Source organism: Paroedura picta, chromosome 6 (assembly GCF_049243985.1).
Source record: "Paroedura picta isolate Pp20150507F chromosome 6, Ppicta_v3.0, whole genome shotgun sequence".
NCBI lineage: Eukaryota > Metazoa > Chordata > Lepidosauria > Squamata > Gekkonidae > Paroedura > Paroedura picta.
This window is the reverse complement of record NC_135374.1, coordinates 32,799,073-32,822,712: the sequence shown is the minus strand read 5'-3', so window position 1 is coordinate 32,822,712 and position 23,640 is coordinate 32,799,073. Positions and strand designations below refer to the sequence as shown.

The following is a 23,640-nucleotide window of genomic DNA, read 5'->3' as shown; positions in this document are numbered from 1 at the left end:
TTCTATCACTTGCCAATTCATGCAGCCTCTGTTCTTTCCGTAAATATGTGCTTGATCAGTGCATTGCTGCTGAGTAAAAGTGCTTAGTTTCCATAAATGAAGGTCCCACATCCCCGTTACATGGGCACACAAGCGGAGTCCTGTGGATCAGACCTGGCCGGCATCCTGTTGCCCACAGAGACTGATTAGATGTCCTGGAAAGAGCACAGCAGGGCCCCGGAGGCTGAAGCCTAGCAACAGGCATCCAGAGACATATTGTCTCTGAACATGAGGGTCCTATTCAGTCCTTAGGGTTTCCTTCTCTGCATTGGGAAATACCTGGAGATTTTGGGGATGGAGCCTAAGGAAGATGGGTGTGGGGAGGGATGCCATAGAAACCACTTTCCAAATAAGACATTTTCTCCAGGGGAACTGACCTTTGTCACCTGGAGATCCGTAGTAATAGCTGGAAATCTCCAGCCACTACATGGAGGTTGGCAACCCTATCCGTCATCATGACTCATCACCATTAATGGACCCAACCTCCATGCATTTGTTGTGTCTTCTTTCGCAGCCATTTACAGCAGGTACAACTATACTGCTGGCATCTTGGGGCCATTGGATAGGCAGTGGATCCAGTGACTCCAACAATGATTTGATTTCAAGGATAAGAGATGCCATGATTTCAGCCTGATTGGATTTTCCATTCTTTGGAATCCTATTCCCTAATTGCAAGTTCATTGGTTTTAGGAATGGAAGTACTATATCTTTAGAAGCAACTAAGGGGAAATACAGCCATCGAAAGTATACTTAGTACAGAGGTCTTATCAGTTAGGATAGGGCTATTTCACCTGGATTTGTCACTGAAATCCCATGAAGACATTTTTCTCTATGCGTAAGAGGCACTGTATCACACCAACTGAAATGCCCCCTCAGCATTCACACACTGCCCTGTCTGTGCATAGATCCTGACATACACAGACTCTTATTGTGCGATTTACACACCACAAAATTGAAAGGTCCCCAGATCAGAGTCCATTGCTCTTAACCTCTACATCATGTTGGCTCTCCGCCATGTCCTAAGGATTTACTCTTGACAAATAACCGCCCCCAGGTTTCAGAAACTAGTTTGTCACATTTGTATTTTACATTTTCAGAGGTACAAAGAATCCGTGTATACCTAAAAGGGAGATGTCTGGTGAGGCCTAAGTCTATATATACAACTTATGTACTACTTACATATTAGCATTTTCATCATTATTTACTCTACAACCAACTAGCAAAGCCTCTCTTGCACACTTGGGCCCATTCTGCAACCAGAAAATGTAGTGAAAGGGTTACCTCTTGCATATGCTTTTTTTTTGGAGGGGAGGGGACGTTTTACAGGATGTCGCCAGCATCCAGCATTCCAGGAGCAAACCAGCATCCACATCCTCCATTTCAAAGTGGTAGTTGGGGGATCACATAAAGTGGATCCCCCCAATTATGTTGTGCAAGCAGGAGAAGAGCAACCAGCAACCACTAGCGAAATAGCTGTGCGTAACCAAAGTGGCCAGAAATAGTGTGATCGCCATCTCCAGCACCTGCCCTTGTGCCCGCCTCCCTTTCCCTTCTCCTTGGAATGGAGCTTTTTTTTTTTTGTAGCAAGCTGCATGGAGCAACGAATACACATTGCTTGATCCAGGCAGAGAAAAATAATTCCACCCACCAGCGGGCGCACAAAGCATGCCTCTCAACCCCCCCCCCCAAAAAAAATTGTGAAAATAATTACTTTTGTTGATCTTCAAGTCTCATAATTCCAAAACGGGATGGCATTAAAATATGCACTATGCATCTATTATTAGATGCGTAGGCATAGTAACAGAGAATTTTTACTTAGAAAAAAGAGATTACTTGCATCGTGTTCCATTTAAAACTGGCTGGCTGCTATGATTGACAGGCAGGGGGAGACTCATGGGTCTTGCGCTGGCTTAACGCTATATTCTTAGGAGGTGGTGAACTCCCCCTCACTGGCAGTCTTCAAGCAAAGGTTGGATACACACTTTTCTTGGATGCTTTAGGATGCTTAGGGCTGATCCTGCGTCTTAGATGTGTGGAATGGCCCTCAAAGTGTATGGGGAAGATGTAATTATTGTTTTGAGAACTTATTTGCTTGTTTGAGACCTGCATGCTCCATTCCATATTTATTAAGATGGAGTACAGCTAAGCTGAAAACGCTAGAGGGCATCACCCCAAGGGTCAGACATGACCCGGTCCTTGCACAGGGGATACCTTTACCTTTACCTTTACAGCTAAGCTTTAGGGGGGACATTTACCAGCAATTCTGTTCATCTGATATAATTTAATTATAATAGATTCTTGCTTATTTCTGTGAAGCGTTTGGGGGCACAATCTATATGACTTCCTCAATGGAAATTAGTACTTGAACAAGCATAGCTAAATACACATACAAAGACTGTTATGTCACCAATTTATTTGATTTGTTGCTTTATTTATAACAGTTCCTAGTGTGCTTGTACATACTGAATTTACTAAAGATGTTCTAATACAGTCATTCTGAGTAAGTTGCAGAATATTGTTCTTACCGTTGCACTCTCAAGTAACTCCCATTTTGGATTTAACAGAAAAATATATCACTGACGAGGTTTGTGGCCAAGCCTTCCATCTTATTTGCTCTAGTTCTGTTTCACATCAGATCTTCTTCATGGGTTCACCTACACCTTTATGTTCCATCTTACAATTGCAAATGTCATTTCCCACAAAGTTTACAGCCCTGGTATTCTCATTCATTATGGGCCTCTGTTTACAAGAGATGGCAGAGAAATGTTTGACATTTACAAAGAAACAATCTGATGTCCCTTCAAAGTGGAGGCATTTAGGCCCTCAGAGGTTAGTACATTGGTCTCGTTTGGACTTCAGACACAGACTGTGGGCTGATAAGCAATTCTGTCTCCCAAGCCAATGCTAGTCAGCATTTTGCTGTGTATTCTACTCGGCTGGGTCACAAAGTTCTGCCACAGAAGAAATCTCTGCATTCACAGCTGGAGAATAGTCTAAAGAAGGCCCTCACTGTAAGGTTTGGATGCAAAAGCACAGATCAGGGAGCTTAGGGGGTCCTTTGTGAAAATGGGATGCAGTCGGTAGAAAGTAATGCAAAAATTAAACTGCAGATAGACAAATAAGCAAAAAGCAAAGAAAACCCACAACAAGTTTGTATCAGGAAGCATCTAAACCAGGGGTAGTCAAACTGCAGCCCTCCAGATGTCCATGGACTACAATTCCCAGGAGCCCTTGCCAGCATTCGCTGGCGAATGCTGGCAAGGGCTCCTGGGAATTGTAGTCCATGGACATCTGGAGGGCCGCAGTTTGACTACCCCTGATCTAAACAATGTAAACAAGCCACAAATAAAAATTCAAGGGATTGGTCCACAGTTTTGTCTAAAGGGCAGCTTTCTATACTCCTGATTTTGGTATTGTAGCATAGAGGTTGGAGTACAGCAGGCATCCCTAAAGACTAGGACTGCCACAAATGTTGTGACAGGCAGGGCTGGAAGGAAATCAGGTCATGCTCAACTACCATGACTGTCTGCAAGCTGAGTCTTAGACCTGCCTGCCTGAGACTTGTCCACTGCAAACAGCTTCCAAATGGTGAGTAGTGGCGACAGCAGAGCTATAGGGATAGGCACGAGGTCTATGGGGAGGAACAAGAAGAAGTAGAGGGGCTCAGCAAGAGGATACAGAGTGGAATAAACCAGAAAGTTTTCAAGCATCCCTACAAGAAACTCAGAAAGGACCATCTCTACACTGGAAGAAGGAAGACAGCCATCATGGTATCCACTGGATCAATGGACAAGAAGGGGAGTACGGGAAACTTCTGATCCCTGGAAATTATGTGATCCCTAAATAAAGGGCCATATGGATGTGCCTCTAGAATGCAAAGTAAATTTCAATGCAGTGTGGTACTACTTACCAGCCCTGCTAGCAGTAGAAGCGCCATTGCTCTACAAAGAAGCTGGTGCATGAATACATTGACTCTCCTACAGTTTGAATTTCACCCCTGTCTCCTTTCATCCCCCCCTCCCCAAGCGTAGGTTATATTCAATGCCTCTAAACATTTTGAAACTGACAGTCAAAATCTGTCATCCTGCAGACAATGAACTTCCACTGGCGATCTCTGAAAAAAAGAAGAGAAAGAGGAAATGAACTTTCATTAGTTGACTGATAGAGATCTCAAGACTGATTACAATAGTCTAAAACTGGAGCCTTAATTGATTCTGGATGTCTGTTTTATTCTGCTTCCAACACAATTACTCATATGGAACAACCACAGTGTATTCTGTCGCCCAGTGGCCTCCCCCTCCCAACATGGTGCCCTGGGGTGCTATGGCACCTGCTGTTGTGTTTGCTGGTGCCCATCTCCTTCTTCCCTAAAAAAGAACAAGTCCTGGTTTTCTTCCACTTAACTGGAAAAGGAGGTACTTCAGAAGAGCTCAGGTGTCTGCAGAAAGCCCCCTTTTGGAAATGGCTGCCTTCATCATGGGGAGGACGTTTGGCTTGAAACCTCCTTTCATTTTTTGAAACTCCCAATGATCTATAATTAGACCAAGCCTGCACAGTGGCCTTTTTTAGATTGGTTTCACTCCCCCATGGCTCATATTTTGTTCCAACATCCATTGCCTGTTCTCAAAATTCCCAGTGCTCTGGTTCAATCAGCCCAAACCCATCTTGCTCAGACTGAGAAAGGGGTTGGTTCTTTCAATAACGAGTTTGTGCCTTTCGTGCCCATAATTCCTGCCTCCCTCTTTTAAAGCCTGATTTAAACATGTGGCCAGTATTGCGTATACAAGCTGCATGTAGGGGAAAGTTTTCAGGTCTTAGAGTTTTGACCCTGTAGGGCTCCTGTAGGGCAGTCTGTGGCTGAGGAAGTCGATGGAGAATCTGACTGCAAGATGACCCAGCCAGAGAGAGAATGGGCCCGAGAGCTAAATAAAAACCATTCTTAGTTGACACATTGCTGACCTGTCTGTTGTTCACGATACTCTAGCTAGCAAAGCAAAAGCTGTCTCCCATGGGACTTTGCACTTGCACAGCATGCTGCATAACTGCCTTGCATTGGTAAGAACGTGCAAATGCAAACTGAGTGTTTTCTCTTTCACCAGCATCACATTTAAATAAATCCCATCTTATGGTTTAGGAAGAGTGTTTGAGCAAAACGAATCATGCTGTAATAAGCCACCAATAACACTGGAAGAAATACAAGGCTTCCAGGGGGAAATCTGACACTGACCTCTCCACACCCGAAAAAGTTGTGGTCGCTCCACGGATATAGTAGTCATAGGTATACATCATCATGTCCATATCTTCCCCGTAATGCCCTGGATGTTCGTTTGTCAGCCTTTCAAATGGAAGAAAATGTCAGTTTAATCAATGTTCTGTAGAGAAGGGTGTGTGCGTGTGTCAATATTTTTCAGAGTTTATGACGTTTGGTCCTGCTCAAAGACAAAAAAGGATCTTTGGAGACAGGTCTTTCTATCCCTCATTCCCATCTGAACTGAAGAATGGGCTTAGAATTCAACTTCTTTAAACTCTCAGGTTTTTTTATGATTTCAGTGGATTTAGACTGGAATAACAGTATACAGGACTGCACTGTAAATGACTCATCTGAGCAGCATTTCAGAGCTCCAGACATCAAAGCTGAAGGAAATCCTCATCTATTTCCCCCCCTCATTGTTTTCATCTGGTTCTTCTTAATTTCTTCAGCAACAAGAAAATGTTTCCCGTACTGCCACGTTGACTAAGATGCTCCTCCATTTCAGAGGCAACACTGTATCTTTGCTGCTTCTGTTACAAATCTTCTCTTTTTCATCTCTTTTAATTTGCAAGCAGTTTGATTTGTAAGCAACAATGATCTGTATTAATTTCAGGGACATATAGTTATTGACAGCCAACGATTTAAAGCACAATATAGCAAAAGTAATTTTTGAAGTAGGCGAACTGGATTTTCTGTTTGGTCACATAATTAAAGAAAAGCAAAGACAGTTTAAGAGACTTGCCCAAATGAATAAAAATAAGATCAGAAATTAAGAGTATGAGTTTCCAATGTGTTAGTCTCTGATACAATGGAGTCTCTCCCTTTGTACCCCCTGAAACATTTTAAGAGATGCAACAAAATCTTTAAACCGCCTGTGGCGCCACGAGCGCCACAGACTAAATAAAAGGCTAAGGGGTTCTGAGGCGGGATGTGTCCGTGATGAGGAAGGGTCCGAATTGGACCCTTCCTCTGGACAGACAATCGGAGGGACCAATCGGCAGGCGCGCAGCGCCTGCCGATTGGTCCCTCCGATTCCCAGCCCCAGTAACTGCGAGCCGCGCGCAGCGCGGCTCGCACTTGCTCCCTTTGCCGGTGGCCTGGCGCGTTGGAGGCGCGAAGCGCCTCCAACACGTCAGGCCGGCCGCAAGGGAGTCCCTGGCAGCCGCGCGGAGCGCAGCTGCCGGGGGCTCCCTTGCGGCCGGCCTGACGCTGCTCGCCGTCTCAGGCTGTCGACCGAGCGAGCCCGGGACCACCCCGAGCCACAGCGCCATCCCGCGCTGCCTGCAAAAGGGAACTGCCGTGGCCTCCCTCCTTTCCTCCCTCGCTGCGCTCTTGGCCCACGTGCGGCGGAGGCGGCCTGGCTGGCTTGCAGGCTGTGTGCCGCTCCGCCTGGCCTCTTCGAGGTGGAGAGCTCCAGCGCCACCAGTCGCCACGGGCAGTGAAGGAAGCCGCTGGGAGCCGCCGCCGCGGGGAGACGAGCTGCATCGCAGCCCACAGGGACGGCCGTCTGGCCGAGCGTGGCGCGCCTCACTTCCCCGGGGACCCTCCGGCCCGGCTTCAGTGAGCGATCCTCTTCGCCCACAAAGCGCCTCCCGATCCGCCCCCTCTGCACTCCAAAACAGCCATCCGCCCGCCGCCATTACCTCCAAGCCTTGCAAGGCCGCAGGTCGCCGCTGCCGCTAACAATACATCGCTCCCCGGCCCAGCCAGCCAGCAGCGTCCGGCGGGGGATGCTTCGGGACCGCCGCTGGCACTGATGTGACCCACCACGGAGTGCCAGCCGCCCAGCTCCCATGATGCCGGCTGAGGCTGCTCCCGCCTGCCGCGCACGCGCAGGACACCCCACTGCCGCCCATCACTATTCGCCCACCGGACCCGCCCACCAGCAGCAGCCGGTGGGGGACACTTCGGCCCACCCGGCGCCGCACTCCACCACACGGCCCAAGCTGTCCACCTCCAGCGCCGCTACATCCAGCCACTCACAGCCTGAGTGCCCAGCCAGCTTCCCAGCTGCAGCCCGTCCACTTCCTCCTGCCCTCCAGCTTGCCCGCCACTCGCCCCCCAGGAAACTAGGTAGGCCGCAAGGTCCCACCCCTCCCGGACGTCCCTGGACTTCCAAAGCCCCGCCGCACAGCCCTGACGCCCTCATCGCGTGCCCTCCTAGCGCCCGCTGCATTTTGCCTGCAGCGGGCTTATTTTCTAGTCACTCCATATTTCAAGATAATTAAGCATATATCCCACAACTTTGTTCTCCTGCTGAGTGACTTATTTTTTCATGCGCACAGCCAATGGGATCCCAACTTTCCCCCCATAATATTTCAACAGAACATTCAGTATACTGTCTAAATATCAACAGTAGCAGAATAGCATTCCTTAATAAGTGACAGCAAGAATCGTTTGAAATTCTGGAACATTATAGGGGAAATTTAGCCTGATGGACTGATTTCACACATGCCATTTAGGTCACATCTGAACTTCTGGCAGACTGTTGCCATGCAAGTGTGAAACAAATTTACTTTGATGTACACTTGTAGCAGGTTTCTGCACTGGTTGATGACTGTTGAAGGAAGGTAGATTCACTGCATTTCAACCATCTTGCCATTGTGCCATTTGTCAGCAGAAGTACTCTCTTTGGGTTGTGTTTTTACTTCTACCACTAACAGGTTTTCTACACAGTGATACAAATTTGGGAATGGCTCCTTGCAAACACAAATGAACGATCATTCACAGAATGATCCACTGGATCATTTTTAATAGGTATTGTACTTTCAATACTAAAATATTATACCATCATGTTTTGGCCTCTGTAGCATTCATTTCTATTGCATCTGTTCTATTCTGCAGAACTCTGGGATTGGAGAAGTTTGTGTTTCTTTTCTCAAGATCAGTGCATCCACCAATGAAAAATGGCACCATGACAGACAAGAGTTCACTGGCACCATCACATATGACTTCTTGAATAGACTGAAAAACAGAGGAGAGGGAAGCTGCTGTGGAGGGAGGATATTTTTGGAATATGCAAGATCTACGGTGCATAAATGCAGGAAGATGACTAGAACATTCTTCAGAGGCAGTAAAAGGAAGACCTATAAACAAGCAACAGAGGCCAAGGCTTTTCCCTGATGCTGTCTGCATCAACAAATATCCATTTTTCATAAGCTCTCATCAAATGTCATTGCCTGGACCATCATAAGGGGATAAAAAGCAGCTGTAGACAAGCCTTCTGGGTTGGGTTGTTTGGATAGGGGACAATCTACACAGACTGACACAAAAGCATCTCCCACAAACACAGCAGTGTTGAGATTTCACAGAATCGTGTAGAAATACAAAGAGCACCTTGCAGGCAGGATTTGGAGTAAAAAATTTGTGTGGCATTATGAGCTGCCTTGGTAGTATGGCGGTAAAAATATTTGATGTGCTCCTGGGAAGTCCTAGGCTGCACCTGTATAACATTAGAGATCGTATTAGTGTCACACTGTTGCGAGCATTTGCAACCAAATTGTCTTGTCTGCCCAGGAGAATCTGATTGTGAATCATGGTTATGATACAATAATAATGCAACACCGAATGAAGCAGATACTGCCCTGGATTCAAATCTTAACTTATTCATGAAATTGCTTGGCTGTGCTGATGGGTCTCAGTTTTTCATTTGTAAAATGGAAATAATAGTTAGTTGTACAAGATTGTGTTGATGGGAAATACTCATGTAAAGCACTCTACATGTCAAACATTCCATATACGTTATGGGAAGGACAATCTTTAAACCGCCCCGCAGCGCTGCGGTGCCGCAGACTAAATAAAGCAGTAAGGGCTGGTGGGGAGGAGTTAGGGTGGGCTCTGTCCGGGATGGGGAAGGGTGTCGATAGGCCCTTTCCCCCGGACTGACAATCGAAGGGGCCAATCGTGCGGCTCGCTATTGGTCCCTTGCCGCCGGACTGACTAGGCGCGAAGCACCTCCTGATCCGGCCCCTTCCACTCTCTGCACATTCGCCCGCCCGCCCGCCGCCATTACCTGTCTCGCCTTCCCGGAGGCGGCGGCAGAGCCACCGTTGCCGCCGTGGGCCGTGGGCCCTGAACAGCCAGCTGTGGCAGAGCCGCGAGCGATGGCGCAGATGGCGGCGATGACGGCGCCTGAGCCGTGAGCAGCGCCGGATACAGCAGTGACGGCAGCGGCTGAGCCGCGCACGGTGGCAGCGCCCCGCCTGCACACAGACCCGCTCGGACTCCGCTCAGACAGGTACGCCACGCCGCGGGGGGGGAGGACACACGCCTAGCGCCCGCTGTATCTACAGTACAGCGGGCTTATTAACTAGTATTACTATAAAGCCTTTGAATGCAAAAGATCACTTACATAAGAGCAATGGACATAAGACTCCATCCACATAAACAATAACTATTAATAATTCATTTAATTTTTTTTACAAATCTAAATGAATAAATCAAAGAAGATGTAATGGTGAGTGTGCAATAAGACTGAGTGATATAAACATGAATATTTTAGATATATTTTATTGGACTACTTCTGTCGTACACAGGATACAATCATAGCACGAGATAAGACTGAAAAAGGCCTTGAAATCCAATTAGCCTGACCTGCTTGAAGCAGTGAGATGCTCCCTGAGAAGGAAATGCTCCTGGGTGACTCAAGGAAGGCTGCCAATTCTAGCTTGGGAAAGCCTTGGAGATTTGGGGAGCATGCAAGGGGAAGAGCGGGTTTGGGAACTAGAGAAAGCTTAATAAGGATGCAATGATGAAGAGTCTGCCCTCTGAACCTGCCATTTCCTCCAGGAGAACTGATCTCTGTAGTCTGGAGAAGAGCTGCTATTCCAAGAGAACACCAGGCTCCTCGAACACCTCCCATTCAAAGACTTAAGCCTAGCAATTATAGCAAGCATGTATCACTGTAGCAACTATGTAGTGAGTGGGAGGAGCATACCTAGTCTGCTTTATCACCCTTTGTGTACTGTGTACTGTGGCCAACACACAGTAGGCTTTTGGAGCTTCAATCATTCTCTTTCTTACTTCCAGCAGGAGAGAATACTTAGTTTGGGGTTAAAGCTTCTGCATTGCCCCTACATCACTTTCAGGTCATGCTGGAAAGGACATCATCATGCTGTTGCCAGCTAGGGTTGCCAGATCCCCCCAGCCACCATTGAGGGTGGGTGGGTAAGGCTGCCAAATCTAGGTTCAGAAACTCCTGGACATCTGGAGATGGAACCTGTAGAGGACAGGGACTTCTCTGGGGTATAATGCCATACCATACCCCAGGGGAATTGATTTATATAGTCTGGAGATGAACTATAATTCCAGAGGATCCCCAGCCCCCCCCTGGCATCCCTATTGCCAGCATCCCTCCCCAATAAGGCTCCCAGCAATTCTCAGCCAAGGCACACAGAAATAGATTTTTTAAGGATTCACGTAATGGAATAAAGGTAAAAGTATCCCCTGTGCAAGCACCAGGTCATGTTTGACCCTTTGGGTGACGCCCTCCAGCGTTTTCATGGCAGACTCAATGCGGGGTGGTTTGCCAGTGCCTTCCCCAGTCATTATCGTTTACCCCCCAGCAAGCTGGGTACTCATTTTACCGACCTCGGAAGGATGGAAGGCTGAATCCCAGCCGGCTGCTGAGATTGAACTCCCAGCCTCATGGGCAGAGCTTTCAGACTGCATGTCTGCTGCCTTACCACTCTGCGCCACAATATAGACACATATATACAAGATATCAGCTGAAACAAAAGTGTGGGAAGTCTTGAAGCACAAAAGAAATGTAATCAGAGAAAAACAAAGATTTTAAGGATGGCTTTTTGCAAACCAATATTTTTATATTTATTACGAAGTGTACTAAAATGATACTTTACATTTATATCGGCATCTGGCCGGATGAAAGGCAAGGTAAACATCTTGTGAATGCAACTGAGCACTTCACTTCTGACTTTGTTTTCTTTGAGTTGGCTTTGTTTCACCCAGCTTGTCACGGGGCCTCTTAGCCATGCAAGTGGCAAGTAGGTGGACAGGGTTTCTAATTAGGAAAGGAAGCCATGTGTTTATCCAGTTGCTCAACTCATATACCAATTCAAGCTATTCTATTCCAGGTCAAAGCAGATTCCAATAGAGAATCCACTGCAGGTCAAACTAGGAGACGACACAGAAGATCCATAAAAGATCCATCTTAACACCCATGGGGGCCCAGTACTGGATCAGAGTCACAATTTGGGGGGGAGGTGATCTAATGGCACTGGACCCTGAACCATTCCTTGCCGTGTAGATAGACCCCTGCCCTGGCAACACTCGGGGACCTTGAAGCCTGGCAAGTCATATGATTTGTGTCCAGATAATGTTTAAGTTGGATCTGCACGGTGTGAAAATGCATAAAATAAAAGGGCAAATGAAAGGACATAGGACAAAACAAATCCCCAAAGCTGCGATTTTCCCATTTCTTGTTCACTGAAATATGTTTTTTGAGAGTAAAGAAAGCCATTTGGATATAATAGTTGAATGTCAGACTGTGGAGACCAGGCTCCAATGTGCCCCACCCTCTCCCGTCATGAAGCTCACCAACATGAATATGGGCATCTCCGGGTGTAGCGACAACAATAAAATTGCCACTCTCGATCCAGCACAGATGGAAAATATTGGCTCTGGAATCCTGCCACCAGTCCATTATTTGAACACGTCTGATACCTGGAGGGGGAAAAATATAGTTGAAAACAAACTTGAAAAGAAGATCTGCTGGCTGCAAGCACTTTCTTGGGGATCACTGAATACAGCCATGGCATCGTGCCTACTCTGCAGACGGCTGCTCCCTTGATTCCATGCTGCTTGCTTCCCTTATGACAGTTGCTGGTGAGGGATATAAGCTTGTAGGGTTCACATAATGTCTCGTGTCAACTGGGCTGCTCTCCATGCAAAGCTGCTCTATATGCTTATTTAGCACACCAAAGGTTAATAAGCTAAGAGGGAGTTTCGCTGGCATGGTTTGCACAGGTGGCAGCCCATTTGCCAAGAGATGGTGTACGAATGCCAACTCACACATGTGAGTACTTTCCCCCCTCAGTGGTCTGTATAAATCAGATCTAATATACCTGTACTAATAAATTATCAATATTCCAACCACCATTATTGATGGTGCCAATACATGCATTACTAATGTGCTCCTGAAATTGAAGTATGCATGTTAACAAGTTTGTCATGGACAGCAGCAGTGCAAATTAACGATGTACTTCCTCAGCCCATAGGTTGGCCAACTCTGGGTTGGGAAATACCTGGAGACTTTGGGGGTAGAACTGGGGGTGGTTGGAATTTGGGGCAGGGAGGGACCTCAGTATAATGCTATGGAGTCCACCCTCCAAAGCAGGCATTTTCTCCAGGGGAACTGATCTCTGTCAACTGGAATGAGCTGTAATTCCAGGCGATCCTCAGGTACCATCTAGGGACTGGCATCCATATTAAAGCCCATGAACTCCAAAGTACTTAGAAGGTTATAGTTCTTTCTAGAATTGCACTTCAAATCCATTAGTATTAATGATGTTTCAGATGTTTCAATCTGGTTCAGCTTAAAAGTTTAAGTATCTCTCATGTTTGCTCTGCACTCAAGGACAAAACTGCAGTTGTTTTTTTTCCTGTCCATATTCACAATAATTTATAGAAATACTGTTGTTTAATATTATGTCCTTTTTTGGTATCAGTTGCATGTAAATGGGGCACAAAAGGAATCAAATATACATAATGCAATGCCATAACAGTGGTATCAAAGTACGGAAAACATGGGAAATTTACTAAGGAAAATGGGTGGGATACAAATGGCCTTCTTAACCATCCTCAAAAATGGAAAGAAACAAAAAAGCCACAACCTTTTTGTTCATTCCTGACTTACAATGTGCAATTTACACCTGCAAAAAATACTGGCAAAATTTCATATGAACAAGGTAATATCTTTCAAAGAACAAATTAAAAAGCCATGAAATCATCTGAAAACTACAATTTCATTTTCACGAAAGTATTTGAAGACTACAGTTTCATTCGGTTTAATTTGATTTCCCTTTGATTCCCCTTTGTTGTGCAGTTGTTCTGTAATACAGCCATAAAAATAATTAATTTACTTGGGCTACTGCTTGCTCCATCAATGAAAAATAGCTTACCAGAGGACCAGGGGAAATGCTGAAACATGATTTGAACACTTCTACATGAATATTTGAACTTGAAGAAGTAAAAGATAATCCATAACTCCAAGTACTCACTGAGGCCTTTTACCGGCTTTCCAAGCTCTTAACAGCAACCAGTGAAGGAAGGTGGTTTTAGGGTTGCAATTCTGGGTTGGGAAATTCCTGGAAATTTGAGTTTAGAGCCTGGAAGTGGGATTTGGAGAGGGGAGGGACACTATCAGGGTCTAATACTGTAGATTCCACTCTCCAAAGCTGCCTTTTTCCACAGGGGGACAGAGAGCTCTGTATTCTGGAGATCAGTTCTGAGCGATCTCCAGGCCCCAGCTGGAGGTTGGCAGCCTTAACTAAATATGTTGTATATATGGTAAAGCAGAACCACAGAGCTGTTGTTCTCTAGTTCTCTGTGTCAGTGGTCCCCAACCTGTGGGCCGTGAAGGCCTTGGCGCCGGGCCGCGGCTCCCTCTCCCCGCCCCCCCCCCGCAGTAAAAAACTTCCCAGGCCGCAAGTTTGCGGCCCGGGAAGCTTCTTACTGCGGGAGGGCGGGGAGAAGGAATCAGGGCCAAAATCGCACATGCGCGGCACTTTCGCACATGCGCGATTTCAGCTCATGCGTGTCATGCGCGGGCGGGCAGTTGCCCTGCCAGTCCCCAGCCTCAAAAAGGTTGGGGACCACTGCTCTGCGTGATTACTGTTTCCCAAGAGACATAGGTGGGTGGCGAATAGCAACCCTTTCAAAACTAATCCTCAGTGTGATGAAAAGTTTTTCAGCCTCTCAAGAGGTTTCCTGTGATCAAGTAAATAACTGACGCTGTCCCTGGATTTGCTTCTGTACTGTGAAGATCAGTTGGTCTCTTCTGTATTACAGAAATCAGAAGAGGAACTTCAAAGTAGCCTAGGTCTGCCCCCAAACGGAAAGATAGACTTCCACAATCCATTAGTTGGAAGAGTAATATTTCTACAGGAACAGACTTTGGGGGGTACAGGAGAGCAGGTGGAGACAGAACCACGATTCAGTTGCAAAATCTTGCCTCATTTTAATGTCCTTAATGGTCATTTTTCAGGAAAATATTCTTGTTTCATTTCAAAGATTCAAACTCCAGATTTCCTTTCAGCAAAGAAACTGGCAGTTCCCAACTCTTGCAAGCCATTCCCCTGTGCAAAAAAAAGTGCATTCTGTTTGAATGCAGCCAAGAGACATACACAAAAATGAAGACTATTGTTAACAGATGTGAGAATGTTTCTTTGGGTTCAATTAATGTTCTCACATTAAGCAAATGCACTGTAGATTGAAAAGCTACCTTATTTACTAATTTAAGGCATTCTCAAGCCAGGTGACAATGTCATTGAATATACAAATGAAATCAATGAAACAACCGCACAGGAACTAAACAAATTCAGAAAGCTGGAGATCAAATATCATTGCCATATAAGCTACACCTTTGGCAAATAATTCTGCCTTGCAGTGGAGACAACGTGCCAACAATGTGGTGACTTTCCAGACAAAAATGAATGGCAAACAGTGATTTCCCCCACAATCAGCTGAAACCTCTACAAGACTTTCATCTGCGTGTCTATTTTTATTTTATTAATTGATAGAAATGTGCAAAACAAGAGTTTTGAATTTTTAACCCATGTCTCATCTAAGCATGTCAGTTGACACTACATCTGAGGATAATGTGTGGTATAGCTGAGGATGTCAGATGTGTAGGTAGTGCATCTGAACATCGTTGTGCTCCTCTGAGCTGGCTGAGTATTTGAGGGCTCCAACTCTAGTCCCTCTGCAGAATCATTGCATATGGCATCTTCCATGAGTCATGGCTCCACCACCATCTGAAACACTGGCAGCAGGAATGAACAGAAAGCAACCTGAGAACACAGCAAACAATTGAATGGGGACAGCAATCAGTTGGACGGCAGCTGACGCCAGCCAATTATCTTGGCTATTCTTCCGTACATCTGATTCCTTTCATTCTTGTGTTAGCATATCAGCTTCATGATTCAGATGAACCTCTGAGCATTTAAATCATAGTATGGTCTTCCCCAGCTCCGTCATATAGGCATGAAGACAATAATTACCGATTTAAGAAGAATTACACATTTCTCCAAAAAATGAGGTCAAAATGAAGGATCTCTCAAGTAGAATCCATTCTGCAGGAGCAATTTCTATGTCAATGACATCCTTTTGGACCCCCTTTTTATTACTGACAACCCAATTAGTCAGTTTTTAAAATGATTATCTCTTTGGTTACGCAGCATGAATGAAACAATGGGCACCTGAGTGTGAATCTTACAAATTGTGTAAGTGCTTCTCTTTGTTAATGAGTTAGAGAAGTTTCAGTTTCACATCACCTGCTGTGATGAAAAGTAAGATGAGTACATGAAGGTGGAATCAATGGTGCTTGTTTACAGAGAGAGATGAGGTTATGGACACATCCTCTTGGTTCAAAATGCTTTGCTATAATTTTAATGGCAATGTTATTATTTATGGCAGTAAACAGATGGATGAGAAAGTCAAGACTCTTGGATCCTCCCTGGTAGTTCTCTAGAATGCTTTGGTGTTGTATGCTATTAGTTCAGAAAATGGGCTAGAAGGATATATACAGTAAGAGTCTTACCCTAGCACTGGGGATATCTGGGGCCAGGTTTCTGCTGTGCTGTGAAGGCAGCTGAATAACTTTGGGCCAGTCACTAGCCTGCTTCATTAGGTTGCAGCAAGGATCATATGAGCTCTGTGGAGCTGTGATTTAACAAAATTAAGGCATGAAATCACCAACTTTTAAAAATCGGTACCACTGTGATGAGTTACTAGTGGTTCAGCAGGAAGAAATCTTTCCTTCCATGGAGTGTGACATAGTTTCTCACTATAAAGATAAAGATATTCCAGTGTTGTAGTACAGGCAGGTCCCACAATGATGTTCCTCCATGTAAACATATTGACTAGAAGATGGAAAGCTAGCAAGTCAGGGAGAAAGCTACACTAGAAATCTTTCCCTAATGCCTGGGGGGGGGTTGGTGTAGAGAGGATTTTGTAAAAAACAGACTAACGCTCTGAATAGCTATCACACAGGTAAATGAGTCTAGAGCAGGGGTAGTCAAACTGCGGTCCTCCAGATGTCTGTGGACTACAATTCCCATGAGCCCTTGCCAGCGTTTGCTGGCAAGGGCTCATGGGTATTGTAGTCCATGGACATCTGGAGGGCCGCTGTTTGACTACCCCTGCTCTAGTGTTTGTACCGTGGGGAAGGCTGAGGGTGGGGGTTGCAACGATGGACAGCGAATCTAAGAAAGAAAATCCAGGCTTCTAAATGAACAAAGAAGCATTATTTGAATGGGTTGGATCCTATTTACAAGGCTCCAGCACCTGGCCCTGACACTGGCCACACCTCTTCTTATATTCTGAAGCTTAGCACACCACCAAAAAAGCTGTTCTTGAGCAGCCTGCAGTTCAAGTGCAGAATCCATCAGAACTGCAGATCCCTTCTTGTGTCAGTGGAAGCAACTTCCATTTGTGAAGTGTCCCTGTTGGACCCCTGCTGGCGCATTAGCTATACCCTTCTCAGCCCATAGTTTTCGATGGATTTGAAAGGATGGAACTCTTCCACATCAGAAATGCACTAGAAGGGTAGGTGGATTGTAGATATAGTTATACGTTGCCTAACAACATGTCCCCCAGAGGGCAGTATGCTCAGCAAACATCAATTTGCTGGTGACCTCTAGCCCCAAGGATGTGCATTTGGTCTCACTCCAACCTGGTAGAATGAGTTGCCAATTGAGATCTGGGCCATGACGGAGCTGTCAAAGTTCCACAGGGCCTGCAAGATGGCACTCTTCCACCAGGCCAAGGTTAAGACTGGGATAGCCTGAAGCTTTATTGGCCTCCTTCCATCTCCCCATCTTGGCTCCCCCTATTTTGACATCATCCCCAGTTTGGGGTAGCTGGTGGAGGGCATGAAGGCAGTGAGTGGGGATGGGGTTTTAAATGGTATCTTATTGTAATTTTATTATTGTAACTGCTTTTATTGAATGCTTTATTGTTGTGAAATGTCCCAAGCCCATATGGAAAGGGGTGGCATAGAATTATTATTATTGTTGTTGTTGTTGTTGTTGTTGTTATTTAACAAGTGTTCTGCATACATCATAAGAAGAGAAGCTGGGAATGGAGAATATATAGAAGAACGGCTGCTCCTCCTTTGAAGTTTTTGGATCCAAATGATTAAAATTACCATCTGATAAGAAACAAGGAAATCTCATTGTGAAACACCCCCTGCACCAAACAAACATTTCCGACTGTTGAAATTGAGTAAAACTGTTGAAATTGGAAAGTTAGTAGCACCTCTTTGGAGAGGTGAAATGCATATGATAAAATTAGCACTGTCCCTTATATGTAAAAAAAATTGTTGTTGGTGCTGATATTCTCTGATCAAACAGATAGAGTCAATTATTTGTGAAGTTCAATGTCCATACCTGCCAAGCCAGAGCCATTTACATGACTCAATAAATCAGTGTGAACATCACGGGCAATGACGGCTCTGCTTTCTCATTGTCAGTCCTCTCAAGAAACTAGTATCTGTCTCCAGCTAATGCTGTTGAGCTGCTTGAGAAAAACAAGCAGAGCATGCGAGGAAGAAGTGAAAGTGAATTCACGAAGGTCCATAGCATGCATGAAGACTTGAGAAGGATTGAGCCAATATTGCATTTGCTTCATCAATGCACATCAGTGGCGGTCTAGTGCCCCTGTTGTTCACTGAGTTGTTCATAGTAGCATTAAAAGTCTGTTATAGAGCTAGCATGCCTTTCTGTTATTGCTACAAGGATTACTAGTATTAACCTTGATGCAAGATGGGCTTGCCCCCTCCCCATGTCCTCCTCCAAAGATATTTTAACTGGGTGTCCTACCATTCCAGGCCAGCTCTGTTGATCTCTTCCCACCAGCACTCTGTTTGCTCTCCGAGGTTTTGCGGGGTAGGCATGCAGGCATAGTTCCACCGTCGGTCAGAGCCTTCTTTCTTGCTGAAGGTGCTCCTCACGGCCACAATCAGTTCCCCGGGAGGACACTGGAAGTTGAAACCTTGCCGATACAAGTTGACCCATTCATCATCATCCCTGTATTCGTGGTGGGAGGGATAATATCCCTCGTAGTCCTCGTACTGGCCCCAGGCCACCGTGAGCAGTGGCAGGAACACGCAGAGAAGCACAAGGTCCATTTCGCTCGTGTTTCTGGCCGTAAGACACCCCACTGGGTTGTTGTGCTGGCTTTTTTATATTGTCTCACATTTGGATTCCAGATGTGAAACATCCAGCTCCAAATTCTATGTGTCATTGTTTAGCAAAACATCTCTGTGCTAAAGAGCTGGCTGCAGACACGTTCAATTAGTTTTAAGGTGGAATTTTATGCTCATTCCTTACATCCAAGAATAGGGATTTCATAGAACTGTAAAACATTACAATCCCCAGTGCTCGTATATAAAAGATGTGTATCACAGATGTGCACACAGTAGCTAAGGCACACGGAAGTGGGAGGACATTACTTATTTGCAAAATGTATATTCTGCTTTCTGCCCTTACAAGGGTCAATAAGGCAGCAACCCCCCCCCAGCAAATATCATTAAAACAATTAGACAACATATTAAAATACCTACAAAACATATAAACATCAATCAAAACACTGGTTAGGAAGGAGGGAACATTCAGAAAATGCCAAATGAAACAAAAAAGGTTACAGCATCAGAAGAGGGCAGACAAATCTCCCTGGGGGGAGAGTTCTAGAACTGGATGCCATGACAAAGAAGGCCCTGTCCCAGGTTGCCATGCTCCTGAAGCAAGGCCTCCAAATATGACTGTAGTGGTCAGGCAAGTTCATATGGGAGTAGCTGCATTTGTATTTCAAAGCACTGCTGCTGCAGGAGATGGTTATTTTGTGGAACACTGCAATTCTAGACATCATCATTATTAAACATAATAAAGCTCAAGTTGACAACTCCTGACCTGATTGGCTCTTCCTGGGAGTGTGTTACCAATATAGAGAGAGCACTGTACCGATGAGGGCCAATCAGGTCAAATTGCATGCCATCCTATAGGATATAATGGAGGGAAGGGGGCACCCTCTTCGGGAGATCCCAGATGTGGATCCCTCGGACCAATCATTCTGAAATTTGGAGGGGAGTCAGGTAAGATCCTCCCAGAGGTATCCTGAAAGATTGGAGGCCTCAACCCCCCCAGGCCCCGGGAAAGGGGGGGGGAAAGCCAAAATTCCCATTGTACTCAATGGAGGAAGTAGATTGGTTGCCTGAATTGATTGACAGGCAGAAACGTGATGCATATAAGGCGCGTTGCTCTCTTCCGCCATTTCCAGCAGCAGATGTGGAGGGTGAGACGGCAAAAAGTCAGCAGACACAGGTGAGACAGCAAAAAAATGAGGAGGGGCTGGGAAGCGTGATAAAATCTAGCACTTTGCCATTCATCTAGCGTAACACTATTTTTACTAATGTGCAGAAATGCCTAGAGAATTCCCCCCTCTCAAGTAGTCATTTTCTCCAGGGGACTGATCTCTGTTGCCAGGAAATGACCTGCTTTTCCAGCAAATCCTCAGGTCCCAAATGGAGATTGGCATCCTGTAACCTTTCTGAGGCACAATGCCACAGAGCTGCCCCCCCTCCGCCCAAGCAAGCCCTTTCATATCCAGGAGCCTGGAGATAAGGTGTCATTACAGAGTCCCCCTCCAAAACAGCCATTTTGGGTGGGGAGGTGATATCTATAGTCTGCAAATGACCTCCAATTCCAGGAGATTTCCAGGCCATACCTGGAGGTTGGTGATCTCTCTAATTGGGGCCCCAGAAATGTAATCTGCCCCCAACTTGGCGAGATTGTATAGGAGCAGGCATCAGGGTGAGGGTCTCATTGTGTTTGATATGTGTAACTTGGGGGGGGGGGGTCTATTCCATACACTTTTGAACCTGTACCTGACATTTCCCCAAAAGTACTGTTCCTTCGGGCATTTTCTTAGGGGATCCATAACTTAGACCCCCACAGTACAATCTCCACATAACTTGGATCACATGTAGAGGAGGATCAAAGGGAAGTGTCTGGTGAGTTTGAAGTCTCTAACTGGCACAGAGTCCATTATATATACTCCTGAAACTTCTGAACCTGCACCTGTCATTTCCCCAGAAAGCATTCTTCTGGGGGCACCTTTTTGGGGGGCTATAACTAAGACCCCTTCTAAATCCCATCCTCACTGAACTTGAATGGCTGGTAGAGGACAGTCAGCCAAAGTTTTCCTGTGAGTCCTGTGAGCCGAGGGAGCGGGGGAGAATTCTACTGCATTATGAACCAAACCACGTCATTGTGGTTCATGAACTGGACATGCCATGAACTAAGAACTGAAATGAACTGCATTTTCCTCGTTCATTTCTATCTCCAGTTCTGATGCTCAGATCCAGTTTCTTCTGCTAGCTGCTTGACTTGAGCTCAGCCTGTTGCTTTCTCCTCAGCCAGGTTGTGGTGCCTTCTCTTTTATGGGATTCCCGCACCTGACCTTAACCAGTCCCCTTTCACCTGCTCCACCTGAGAAACTTTAAAAGAAAAGGGAAAACTTGTCTGCCTGTTCCCCCTATTGCCTGTCTCCCTATCCTGTTCCCGCACTATGCTGTTCAGGGCTGCCTGCTACCCTCTCCCATTCTGGCTTTCTCCAACTCCCGGCTTGACCTTGTCTTTGACCACTCCCCTCCCTGCTGCTGCCTGGCTTCCAGCCTTGTTCTCAGGGGTATCAGAGTGATAGCCCTGAGTCCTGACTGCTGCCTTCTCCCAGCCTTCCTCACTGGGGTGAGTGTTCCTCAGCTCAGGTAGCCAAGGCAGAGTCACGGCAGGACCTAACACATCATATGGCTGTTCACTTTATTTATAGTCTGGCTTTCTCGCAGAGATCCAAGGTGGATTACAACATTTAAAAGTGCAATATGATCAGCATAAGGCATCCAGTCAGCAATGCAATAAGACTGGATCACAGTGTTACAAAACAACAGCTTGGATCCAGCAGAGTGCCAACAGAAATGTAAACAGATCTAACACTGCTCTGCTTAGACAAGATTTTGTGCAATACATCATGCTTTTCCCCCCGCTACTTCATGTAGTGCCCTGAAATTGCTTGTACATTTGCTTGCAGAAGCAGGGGAGCAGTTCAGAATACACCATGCTTAACAGAGTGCAAGGTTTGTCTGTTTGTTTTTTCTTCACACTTCAACTGGCTCAAGGACCCCAGCCCATATGGAAATCTGCTGCCAGACCAATGCATGTGAAAAACAATATGACATGCCATAAAAAAGACAAAAGCTAGATTATAAATATCAGGAAAAATGCCATCAAAATCTGTTCCACGTAATATATTTCTGGTAAGGCCTTGGAGGAGGAGCTGGTCTCATGGCTTAACTGCCACTCGGGGCTTAACAACCACTGAGGGTGGCTGTCCCGCCCCTGAGTGCCCCTCCCCCAACCAGCTTGCCTGTCTGTCCAGCAGCCAGCGAATAGCCTTCTTCCCCCCCCCCCGACCAACTCCTCCTCCTTGCACTTCCCTCAGAGGCTACAGACTCCTGCTGCATGACAGCTGATCCTGCTGATGAGTTCCCTGCCTGGGGGCCTCCAGCCTGCAGCCTTTCCAGTTCCTGGGGGGAGGGAAAGGCCATCCACAGAGTCTCCCCCCTCCTCCGATCTTGGCCCCAAGTATAAATGCATTAAGCTTCAATTTTAAGAATAACTAATAAACTAATAAACTACAATCCTATTCTCATTATTAAAATGCCGTCCTGAACAATTCCCTTTTACTGCAACTTGGTTCCGTTAATTAAAATGACCTTGAACAATTCTATTTTGAGAACAATCCGTTTTACGGCAACAATTCTGTTGTGAGGATAGTGGGGGGAGGAAAACCCTAATAAATTATATAAGGCAGACAGAAGTATTGCCAACCCTGCATAGAACATTTGAGGGGGTGGAGCTGGCCAAGGCTTTTTTCTGCCATTCAAAACTGCCACATACTGGAATTTATTGTTCATTCCAGATGATTTCAGAGACAAGGAAGTGGTCACTTCCAGCAGTAGGAACACAGATTGCTTTTGCCCTACTAGTCAAATAAGGCTTGTGGTTTTCTGACAGGATAGAAAACCCTGCACACATATTTGCTAGAGATGAAAAAGAGGTGAGTATACACACCCTGACTGTTTATGCACTGGGAACTTCACTGCCCCAGCTCCCATGCAGGAGCACAAATTGGGGGCGGATGAAGTGCACCGGGCCAAATGCTCCCCCATGTGGGTGCAGGAAGAGGTGGGGCAACCTGCCACGACTAATACTCCAGCCTGCAGCCCGACATGAAACCTCCAGTGCATAAACGGTCCATGACAAGCAGCAATTGCTCCTCCAAACCACTGTCAAATTTTTAACACAATGATTGCCTATATTCAGCCAAGAGCTCTGGGTTCTGATATGTAATAATCTTAGAGTCCCCCCCCCTTTTAAATGTTCTAAGGTTTTGTAGAATGTTAACAAAAACTTAAATGTGGGGAATACGACCAGAAGATTTGGAAGGCAAACCAGCACTTGAGGTTGATAGTATAATCTTCTCATTTTGAGAGGTCCCTCTTTCTTTTCTGGATAATTCTACCTAAAAGTGCTGCCAGAAGATGCCAAAGTGTTAAATGTTATGCATGTAAGATCTAGCTCAGCAAATAGCGTCTCACAGAGAAAGGGAGTGGCCTCTATATGTGGCACAATCTCTTGTCTGTGCAGCAAGTAATTCTTACCCTTTCGTCTAATGGTGACCAGACTGCGGTTTCTAATGTTACAGACAGACAATAGTAGTGAGAGAACCAGAGCCAGTGGCAACAGAGACCTTGTTTGCTGTATGCATTCCTTTTGTCCAACTGTCACTTCTGGTCAAATAGGTTTTGTAGGTTTTCAAAACCCTACAAACACTTGAACAGAGACAATAAGCAAGTGAGCAATCCACAGATCTTTCCCACACCACATTCAGCTCTTAGGAAAACATAATGTCTGCCAGGTGACTCAGTGGTTTATTATTAATCTTTAGTTTATTAAAATGTTGGTTTCATTTCTATTGCTACATAATGTCCACAATGCAGACTATATCTATGGGTCATGCCCATATTGCCCAAATATGATGTTATCTGTTAGATG

The 23,640-nt window shown here is 45.7% G+C and overlaps 1 protein-coding gene across 1 annotated transcript; it reads right to left on the bottom strand.

Annotated features, from left to right (window-relative positions):
* Positions 1 to 2,435: 2,435 nt before the first annotated feature.
* DPT (dermatopontin) lies at positions 2,436 to 18,747 on the bottom strand. Its single transcript, XM_077342028.1, has 4 exons — positions 18,349 to 18,747; positions 11,846 to 11,971; positions 5,267 to 5,374; positions 2,436 to 4,153 (listed from the first exon to the last, which is right to left on the bottom strand). The coding sequence occupies exons 1-4, from the start codon at positions 18,654 to 18,656 to the stop codon at positions 4,087 to 4,089; spliced, it is 609 nt and encodes a 202-aa protein (XP_077198143.1). The 5' UTR covers positions 18,657 to 18,747; the 3' UTR covers positions 2,436 to 4,086.
* Positions 18,748 to 23,640: the final 4,893 nt, after the last annotated feature.